This window comes from Cydia pomonella, chromosome 1 (genome assembly GCF_033807575.1).
Source record: "Cydia pomonella isolate Wapato2018A chromosome 1, ilCydPomo1, whole genome shotgun sequence".
NCBI lineage: Eukaryota > Metazoa > Arthropoda > Insecta > Lepidoptera > Tortricidae > Cydia > Cydia pomonella.
The window spans coordinates 35,708,371-35,719,516 of NC_084703.1; the positions used below are offsets into that span (position 1 = coordinate 35,708,371).

The 11,146-nt window shown below is 33.8% G+C and overlaps 1 protein-coding gene across 1 annotated transcript; it reads left to right on the forward strand.

Moving 5' to 3' along the window:
* The first annotated feature begins 1,146 nt into the window (after positions 1 to 1,146).
* Positions 1,147 to 10,846, forward strand: LOC133521280 (uncharacterized). Its single transcript, XM_061856156.1, has 3 exons — positions 1,147 to 1,623; positions 2,758 to 2,886; positions 3,198 to 10,846. The coding sequence occupies exons 1-3, from the start codon at positions 1,608 to 1,610 to the stop codon at positions 10,388 to 10,390; spliced, it is 7,338 nt and encodes a 2,445-aa protein (XP_061712140.1). The 5' UTR covers positions 1,147 to 1,607; the 3' UTR covers positions 10,391 to 10,846.
* Positions 10,847 to 11,146: the final 300 nt, after the last annotated feature.

The window sequence follows — 11,146 nt, forward strand, 5'->3', positions numbered from 1 at the left end:
TGTGCGGTGAGGTGGAGCGAAGGGGGGGGGGACTAAGTTTTTTTTTAAATATTTGGTAGCAAAGGCAACATGTTATCAGACAAACAATATACTTAAAAATTTCCGAAATTCAATTCATTTTTTAGTAATTTGTTATCGGACTTATCGTGATATGGAAGTAAACTCTATCAAACACACCCACTTTGTCAGTAGAAAAAGGCACGAAATTTAGTTTTCTATTTCTATGGCTATATAACCCTTAGCGCCTTTTTAGGGTTTTTTTTTAATTAGCCGCTTTTATTTTACTAACGGAAATGGCATAACTGACTACACTAACTGTATACTATAGGGACCGTGCGCGTTGGTCTGCCATCTTGAGGCTTGAATCGGAACCAAAAACATGTACATTTACACGTCAAGTGTTTTCTTGTGCATAGTAGGTTCTGCCATCTTGTGGGCTACATCGGAACAATAAACATCACATTTACGCCTCGCGCCAAAAATCTGACGGCTCCTGTGCTGCCTCCTACAGTTCATGCACGCTCCCTATACTAGGAAGTCCCAAACAAATGTCATTTGCAAATCTATCTAGATCAATCTAGATCCAAAGAGCATATAATCACTACGTTCTATCTAGATAGTGAATTCATGGGGCCTACCGCAAACTTTTACTTTTACTCTCACTAACACGTAATTAGAGTGACAGAGAAAAATGCCCGCAACTGACGAATTTCGATTTTCCCGGTAGCCGTCCATATTCTTTGGTGGAGTCTTGCAAGTTCGCGCTTCGCGTCTCCTTTGACGCGGGCCAAATACCGACAAAAAACGGGGAATAAGGTGCGAAGGCGTGAACAATCTGCGAAATCGACGCGAGGGCCCTCCGAGGGCTTCGCACCTCGATACGCGCAGGAATGTGGCGGGCCCTTTTCTATTGGATGTAGTTTAAGAATGTACCCGGGTAGGTGATATTTTATTTTATTTTGTATCAGCACATCGATAGAATAGACAAAGTATTTTTTAACGGAAAACGATTATCAGGCCCGATTTCGGGACTATCGGGCTCGTTAAACGCTACTATTTGATAAAACTGAAAAACACTCTTGCTCGGGCCCGACGTCGGGCCTGATATAGTGTGGATGTAATTGGCACTACCAAGAAGGATATTATTGAAAAAAGTTGCTAGAAGAAAAAAAACAATTGAGGACCAACTGCAAAAATCGAACATCGAAATTCCGTTATCTCCCACTCTATCGCTCTTATTCGGGCAATGGAGATAGACGATCCATCGAACGAAGTGGTTTGCGGTAGGCCTTCTGATATAATTCAGGCTTAATTTTTTGTTATATTTTATTCAACTGCTTTATTCGAGGTATTTGAGCGGAGAAGTCGCTCAAGATAATTAGCAGAAAAAGTGAATCTGTATAAATAAGAATTTTCTTTGAATATTTTGACGGGAATTAATAAACGCGTCGAGGAAAGTAAATTATAGGCGGGCACTTAACGCCTCTAGATGTTTCTACTTTCTTAAGGGTAAAAACACTGGTAGATAGATCTTCATGATGAGTCCATCGCATCACAGAGTTCACAGACATAAAGTGGCTGAAAAGTAGAAGATGTGTCAGGAATAAATGCGGAAAATAAGCGGTAAGTTCGTTCTATTTTTTTAATTATATATTCATATGATATCGCCAGATCAGTTTTCTGCAATTCAATCAAAAGTTTCTACATTTGGTAAATTTAGTTGGTTGAATTTTTGTTTTGATAACGGCACATTTGCATACATTTTTCGTAATTTCACTTGGCTACCACTGAATTGAATAAACAGAACAGTAGGCACTGCTATCAATTCCATCATTGAATTCATTGATATTTTATACTGATTATTCTTTTTTGAAAATTACGCGTTTGTAGCAACATACTTTTCATTAGGGTCAATATGGGGTAGTGTGGCTGGCATTTACATTTGGGTTTTGTTTACACATTGATTAGTATTTATGTTTATAACGAGTTTATTCGCTATGTGCACGACTGTCACGCAACCTAGCCTTCGCAAGTCTAGGGGAAAACGTCAATTCACTAAATCTTATAAAACTACTCCAAAACTAAAAACTACTGCACAGGTTTCAATATGACTTTCATCTATCAATAGAGTTATTCTTGAGGAAGGCTTAGGTATATAACTTGTTAAGGTTTTGTATAAATTGGTTGAAATATAACAATGGCTAGGAGCTTTAATCAAAAACGCTGCCTTATCCGTTTGAGCTATAAAAACACAATGTATAGTGGGATTGTCTCTCTTTCATGGGTCTACAAAAAAGTCCGCGATGTTAAATGTCTATCTTTTAAGGATAACTTAATATACCTATTCTTACCATTTCTGCAGCGCATCAGGCATGTTTGCACAAGCTCGATTGAAGAATAAAAATATATTGGAGTCAGCCTACGGTATATTTTATAGCATAGATAGAGTGTGGTATGTTGTCATAAACTTAAAAATTCTATGAAATTATGACGTTTAAAATAACACTTGCACACCCTGTGCTATCAAACCTAATTAAGCTGAAAGTAATGAACACTAATAATAGTATACAGATGTAGTGAATCATCCTTTAAAATAGTTTTACACGGAAATGGACGAAGGTGTTACATTATTTCAGTCAGTCTCATTACAAAACATACTGAGGTTGACTGAAGTGGCATGGCAAATATGAAAGTTTCTGAGAATTTTTTACTACATCTGTACGGTGATGTTCATTGAAACTCTGTTTTTTGTTGCAGTTTTTAAAATGGCCGATGGTTTTGATAAAGAATCACCTGATGTAATGGAGAGTCAAATCCTAAGGGAAAGCCCACCTGAGTTTTCTGTAATAGTGATAAAAAAAGAAGTCCTTAATTTTTATGATAGTGGTAAATATCTATCTACCTACTAAATTTAGATAATGCCTGCTATAAATGATATCATGTTATAAATTATATGATATGATATTATTTATTTATGTTACAATATATAAATTCACTTAAAATTACGCTAGGTAAATACTTAGGAATATATATCGTGATTGTGAGTGTGCTTTACTTTAAATTAATACAAAAAATAAGAGTGATAATTCATATTTCAATTATTTATTCATTCACAGTAGTTTCAGAAAAATTATCAGATTATTGAATTGTGACATCATTTGGATTAATTCATTCAATATCAATTATTTTGCTTCCAGAATTTGAATCTACAACAAGTTCAGTTCAAGACAGAAAACCATATTTACAAGAGGAAATTGTACCAAATACATTTGAAGCTCTGAGCTCAGAAATTCCTGATAACGAAGTTTATCAAGATGAACTTCTCAACTCCAACAAAATTATACTTGGTTCTAAGCCGAACTTAGTTTGCGATGATGAAGACCATTTTGAAAATTCTGCTGAACTTTTCCCGGAAAATGATGCATTCTTTGAAAAGGATTCAAAACTCAATACAGAGTCAATAGACGTAAACTATTTTGAGGAGTTGGTTACATCTTACGAACCAAAAGTTGAGTTGCTTGATATACAGTCTTATTTACACAAATCAAGAAGATATTGCGACACTTGTGGGATTTTATTTCCAGAACTTAATGCTTTTGAGAAGCATGTACGAATATTTCACAAAGCGACTGATTTAAATAAACGCCGTATATATAAATGCACAATTTGCGACAAAAAATTCGTTGCGCCTCATGTATTAAGAAATCATTTAAGTAATATTCATAAATTGAATAATGGAAAAATATTAGAAAGACCAAGATACAGACGTGTCTTGGATAAAATGATGCGCCTACATAGATGCACAATTTGTGCCAAAAACTTCATTGCACCTCATCTATTAAGAACGCATCTTATAAATATTCATAAAATGAATTATGCGGGAGTCCCATATAAAAAAAAACAAAATACCAAAAATAATATTACGAAGGAGTTAGATAGTCAAATTGTGAACCATGATATAACTTCGGAATGGAGTAATACATGTTTTCATTGCAAAAAAACATTCGATACGCAGAAGTGTCTAATTGAACACTTGTATGACATTCTACAGATGAAAAGAAAAAATACAGAAATTGTTCCAGTATTGAAGTCAATTTTGTTTAAATGCAACAAATGCGATATCAATTTTACTTCATCACAATTTGCAGCAAACCATGCAGAGCATATGGAAATGTTAATTAATTGGAAGTGTACTATCTGTAATCGAATATTCAAAAAAGAGGATGCTTTAAGTCACGAAAGACAGCACTCAGTTTCAAACAACTTCTTAGTATATAACTTGGAAGATCTAGATGTTACAAAAATTTTATTCAAGTGTTCTAAATGTGCAGTACACTTTACTGAAAGTAGCTTTCTCTATCATTTCCGAGACTGCGATCTAGAAGTTTCTAAATCCGTTCACTGCAAAATTTGTAACATGTCACTGGATTACAACTTAAAAACTTCTCATGAATATGAACATACGGAACCTAACTATTATACTATTATCGAAAGTGATGTTATATCGGATAACCCTGTTAAGATGACGGCAAATAAATACCAAGCAAAGGATAAGTTACAAGAATTACTCAAGTCGTTTCGTGAGGTGAAAGTTGTTTTACAAAAAATTGATACAAATACACCCAATAAATCTAGTAATTTAAAATGGTCCTCCGATGAGTCTCTCAGCGATTTGGAATCCAGTTCTCACGAACAAACTAGACATATGCCACAAAAACTGCAGAAAGATAACAATGCCTCTAAATTTCGTTCAACGACAGAAACTACAGTAAGAAACGAAAAGAAGATAGATTTGCACCGAAGGCGTAATCTAACATATTACTACTGCAAGACTTGTAAATGCTTCGTAAGCAGAATAAAGAGAAAAATCCACTTAGAAGCACGCTGTAAACTTTTTTCCAAAGAGACATGCAAGCGCTGTTGTCTTACGTTCACTACTGCGTCTTTGATGACACACAGAAGTCTACACGAGGAAAGGAAAGACTTGACATTGAAGAGTTTTAAATTCTTTAATCTGTACAATGGGAAACCCATAAATCCTGCCATGCCTGAAGGTTGCAATACTAAACGACTTGTGAATAGTACAACGCGACTCGGAAGGCGTAATGTGACATATCACTATTGTGAGACTTGTAAATGCTTTTTAACTAAGTTTAATAAAGCCACTATATTCCATAAACGTAAGCTATGTAAAAAAATAGCTAAGGCGACTTGTAAGCATTGTGGCCTCGTGTTTACAAGCGCATCTATAATGACACATATACGTTTACACGAGGAAAGGAAAGACTTGACAGTGAAAAATTTTAAATTGTTTAACCTACACAATGGCCAACCCATAGATGCTCCTGTAAGGGCACCTGAAGTTATAAGTTTACAACAACCTGCGAATATTGAAGTTGAAACGAATAATGGAGACATGAGTATGAAGAAAAATGTAAAATATTACTTATGTGAAACTTGTAAATGCTCCGTAACTAACTTTAAGAAAAAATTCCACTTAGAGGCACGGTGCAAGGATTTGACTACGACGACTTGTAAACACTGTGGTCTAACTTTTACAAAATCCTCTATGAAAACCCATATGCGACTACACAAAGAAAGGAAAGGCTTGACATTGAAAAGTTTTAAGTTCTTCAATCTTTATAATGGCTTGCGCACAAGTCCTCCAATACGTGAAGTTGTAAATTTAAATCGACATGTAAACACACTCAGCGATTTAGAAACCAATTCTTGTGAACAAACTAGTAATAAGTCACAAGAACTGCAGAAAGAAAACAATGAGCCTGGATTTAATTCAACGGCAGAAATTACAGTAAGAAACCAAAAGAAAGTAGATTCGCGTCGATATCGTAATCTAACATATTACTACTGCGAGACTTGTAAATGCTTCGTAAGCAGATTAAAGAGAACAGTCCACTTAGAAGCACGGTGTAAAAAAATTTCCAAACAGACTTGCAAACGCTGTGGTCTTAGATTCACTACTGCGTCTTTGATGACACATGAACGACTACATGAAGAAAAAAAGGACTTATCCTTAAATAATTTTAAATTCTATAACCTCTATAATGGCCTACCCATGAATCTGCCTGCACCTGCAAATGCTATTCTAAACGGAACTGTGAATAATGCAGCTATGGTAAAAATAAAAAAACGATCTGCGAAAAATATCAATAACTGGAAAACAAGGCGTAATCTTACGTATTATTATTGTGAGACTTGTAAATGCTCCGTAACCAAATTTAGAAAAGATGTCCACTTAGAAGCACGGTGTAGTAAACTGACTAAAACGACTTGTAAACTCTGTGGTCTAATGTTCACCAAGCAGTCTATGATTACACATATGCGTCTACACCAGGAAAAAACAGACTTGTCATTGAAAAATTTTAAATTTTTTAACCTGTACAATGGCCATTCAATGGATACTCCTGTACTCGAAGTCGTAAAAACACCTATGAATAATGAAGCTGAAGTAGTAAATGTAAAGCAACCTAATGACGTTTTTGAAGCTAAAGATGAAAGTGTATTACGACCTATGAACGACAAAGATGAACTTGATAATATAAACAGGCCTGTGAACGTTGAAGGTAAAGATATATTTTTTAAACCACTTATAATTAATGAGGTTGAAGTTGAAAATATAAAACAACTTTCAAAAGATCAAGCTCAAAGTGGAAATGTAAAACCATGTATAAATATTATAGCTGATGTAGAGAATATAATATCGCATGTAAATAATGAAGCTATGGTTTTAAATACAAAATGCCCCTCAAACATTCAAGCTGCAGTTGAAAATATTATAGGTCTTGTAAACAATAAAGCAGAAGTTAAAAGTGTAAAACAAACTATAAACATTGAAGCTGAGGTTTTAAATACTAAACTTCCCTTAAACGTTCAATCTGATATTGAAAATATAAAAGAAGTTGTGAATAATGATGCTGAATCTGAAAATTTAAAACCATCTATAAAAATTGGAACTGCAGTTGAAAATTTAATAATACCCATATACAATAATACCGAAATTGAAAATTTTGAAAACTCTATTATCAGTGAAGATACAAACATAAAACTTCCTTTAAACAGTAAAGAACCTATGAGTAATAAAGCTCAAGATGACAGTATAAATCGAGATAAAGACATTGAAGGTGAAAATATTGTACGAGCTGTGAACGTAGGATTAAAAGTTCCAGAAATAGAACGACCTTTAACATACGATGGCGATACCGATATGAGTGCAAAGTTTAATCAGAAATACTACTATTGTGAAACTTGCAAATGCTTTGTAACTCAATTTAGGAAAAATACCCACTTAAAGGCTCGTTGCAAGAATTTAGCGAAAATGGCTTGCAATCAATGTGGTCTAACTTTTACCAACGGTTCTATGGGGACACATAAACGTCTTCACGTGGAAAAGGAAGACTTAACATTAAACAATTTTAAATTCTTCAACTTATATAATGGACAACCAATGAATCCCCCTATAAAAGAAGTTAACGAATTGAAACAATCTGAAGACCTCGAAATTGTGGATATATCACTATATTCACACAATGAAATTGAAGCTCTTCATGTAAAACTACCTGGAAACACTCAAGATTGGCGCACAAATCTTAATATGACATTATACTATTGTGAAACTTGTGAATGTTTCGTAACTAAATATAAAAGAGCTTTCCACTTACAGGCACGTTGCAAGAACTTCGCCAAAGTGACTTGTGAAAGTTGTGGTCTAACGATTACTAGAAATTCTATATTAACACATACACGCCAACATGAAGAAAGAAAAGATTTCACACTAAATAATTTTAAGCTTTTTAACCTGCACAGTGGCCAACCCATGAATTCTTATACACTGAAAGTTCTTAACAAGAAACGAAATATAAATGTTAAAGCGGAAGTGGCAAGTATAAAACCTGCAAGTAGAGAAGATGAAATTATAAATATAAAGCGATCTTTAAATGTTAAAGGCAAACATCCAAGGCGTAATCTGAACTATTACTTTTGTGAAACTTGTAAATGCTTTGTGACCAAGTTTACGAAAAATGCACATTTACAGGCCCGCTGCAAGAGTTTTTCCAAAACAACTTGCAAACTTTGTGGTCTAAGGTTCACTAAAGCATCTATGATGACACATAAACGTTTACATAAGGAAAACAAAGACTTATCGGTCAAAAATTTTCAATTATTTAATCTAACTAATGGTCAACCAATTAAGGCTTCTAAATTTGAAGTAGTAAATAGAAATCGATTTGTAGACGAACGCAATTTGTCAAATTACTATTGTGCAACTTGTAAATGCTTCGAAACCCTAATTAAGAAAGAAGGTCACATACATGAAAGTTGCATAAACATGGCCAGATTGCCTTGCAAATACTGTGGCCTAATATTTAGTAACGCTTCTTTTGTAATACATAAAAGTCTACACGAAGAAAGAAGAAACTTGACATTGAAGAATTTTAAATTCTTTGACCTACAGAATAGCCAACCCATGAATCCACCTTTGCCTGAATATCCAAAATGTACCTCTTGTGCTGTGCATTTTCTAACTATTACAGCTAAGAATAGCCACATATGCAGCGACGTATCTTCTTTAACATGTCATATTTGCGAAATCAGATTTTCCGAAGCTGCTTTTAAATTGCATATGGCGTTTCATCAATATATAGCAGATAACACTCAAATAATAGAATCAAATAATGTGCAATCCGCTATGAGTGCTATAAATATCAATTTAAATCAAAATATTGACAAACACGGAACTGAAAAAAAAAAAAAAAACGAAACTAACACATCTAATCATGAAAACCACGAAACAGAATTACATAACCCCCTTGAAATCGCCGAAGCGCCATTAAGAAGTCCAGATAGTATAGAAAATATAGTTTATACTTGTCGAAATTGCTCTGTTTCTGTTGATACATATGATAAAGCAGTAGAGCATAGTCAAAGTCATTACGAGCCTGAGAAACATGAGACACATATAATAGTTTGTAATTTTTGTAACTTAAACATTGATGAAGCATGTTACATAGAACATCAAAATGCACATGAAAAAGGAAGCCAGTTCAAATTGTTACATTTTGACAGTTACTATTTGCCTGCAGATAATAACTTGTGGATAAAACACATTTTTGAAACTTTTCCTGGTGAAAAAGTCATAGATATTTTGAGAAATTCTATCTACAGGTTCGAGTGTAGGATTAAGATGGATGTAATACAACAAGGAGATCCTAATTTAACTGTTTATAAATGTGATCAATGTGGTTGTTTCATCGAACCAAGTGCTTTGTTTAAGCATTCAGATAATGCTTGTTTTAAGCTGAGATATCATCCCTGTACTGTATGTGGTATACCTTTTAATTCGTCTGCATCTCGAATTGAACACGAAAAAATTCATAATCGTCCTGACGTTACAATGGAGTCGTACAAAATAGTTGTTTTCAATCGGGAACGGGACTTGCAGATAAATCGTTCTTTTTGTTTGCGTAAAAATTACGTTTTATTTAAATGCAGAAATTGTGATGTAATCATTGATAAACTCCGGGAAGACATTCATAAATGTGACTTCACTAATGTGAAGCAGTGCCCAGATTGCGCATTGCTGCTGAATATGAAAGACTATGATAGTCATATGAATACGCACAAAGAATTTATCAGTTTTAATTATAGCAACATGAAAGTCATTCTCCTCGGCGAGGCAAATTTATTGGAAATGAAGAGTGAAAATGTAGTCAACTCAAAATTAAAGTTCAAAGGCGCAATATATGATTATAAAATTTTTGTATGTAATAAATGTGAGATATGTATTAGGAATGAGGAGGTCATGCCTAAACACATTTGTCGTTTTGGAAAACAACGGTCAAAGTGTCTAAAATGTGGCTTGTATTTTTCTGTTGGAAGATTGAAGACGCATAAAAGGTGGCATGAAAAAGATCCTGATTTTCTTCGGCCAAATATGTACATAATCTCATTCGATCCGTGCACTGTCGATAAGAATAAAAATGACACTAAATTGTATAGCAAAGACAAAGATTCTGAATTCTCAGATAGCAATACCGATTCTGATTCGGAAATCTTGCGTGCTAATGATACAAGTACTCGTGATGATGCAAATGCAGTAGGATTGACGAGGGAACCTATCAAAGAAGAAACTGCAAAACTTTACAAGTGTACTTGCGAGTTGCATTTTTTAAATGAAGGTAGTATATCTAGGCATTTTGGTGTGTGCAGATCAAATCCCAAAATGTCTAAATTAAAATGCCAAAAATGTGACTTACTATTTACTCCAAATGTCTTGTTTACTCATCTGTTAGCTCATCACAATAATAATGGACGCCGTTATAAGTATGATATAATTGAAATAGATTGCGACCAAGGGAATATGAGTCAGTAAATGAGAAAACCATTATTTAAATTTATTTTAAGTATTTAAACAAATAAATAATTTAAGTTTAAAAACAATCAATTGTAATAGATATATACAGAGTTTAAAAGGACAAACCCATTTCTGTTAGTAATATTTGTTAAGTGTCATAAATAAATATACATAGTTTTAAGGATCTCTCGATAACATATAAAAAATGTGGATTTTTTACTTTCGTATCTTAATTAGGGACGTAGGTACTTTAGTATACCTAATGTTCAAAATGTATTATTTAATGCGTCATACGTAAATAATAAACGTATGACGCATTAATTTTTAACAAGCAGAAACGTCTGCAAACGATGTTACTAATGATTTTTTTTTGTTTAATGTTTATGTTCTAAATCTAAAATATAAGAAATGTTAATTAGTGCCCATATCACCAATGGCAATAAGTATAAATAAAGAAAAAAAGTTTGCATTTTCTCTATTCGTTTTTCTTCTAATACCAATGGCAACAACAAAGCACAAAGCGCTGGTGGCATGAGTTGTAAAAAACTCGAGTTCTGGAGTCCTAATTTTGTGGACTCTACTCAAATTAATAGACAATTAGATGAACTCGGAAGTCGCGTCGAGCGTGTGTCAGTGACTCGAGTTTTCTCTATAGCTAGAGTTTAAAGAATACAACAAAGAGCATATAATCACTACGTTTGAATACTACTCAAGAGTTGGAGTAACTATAACCAGATTATAAAATTAGATCATCCCGCCTGGATGGGCTTTAAT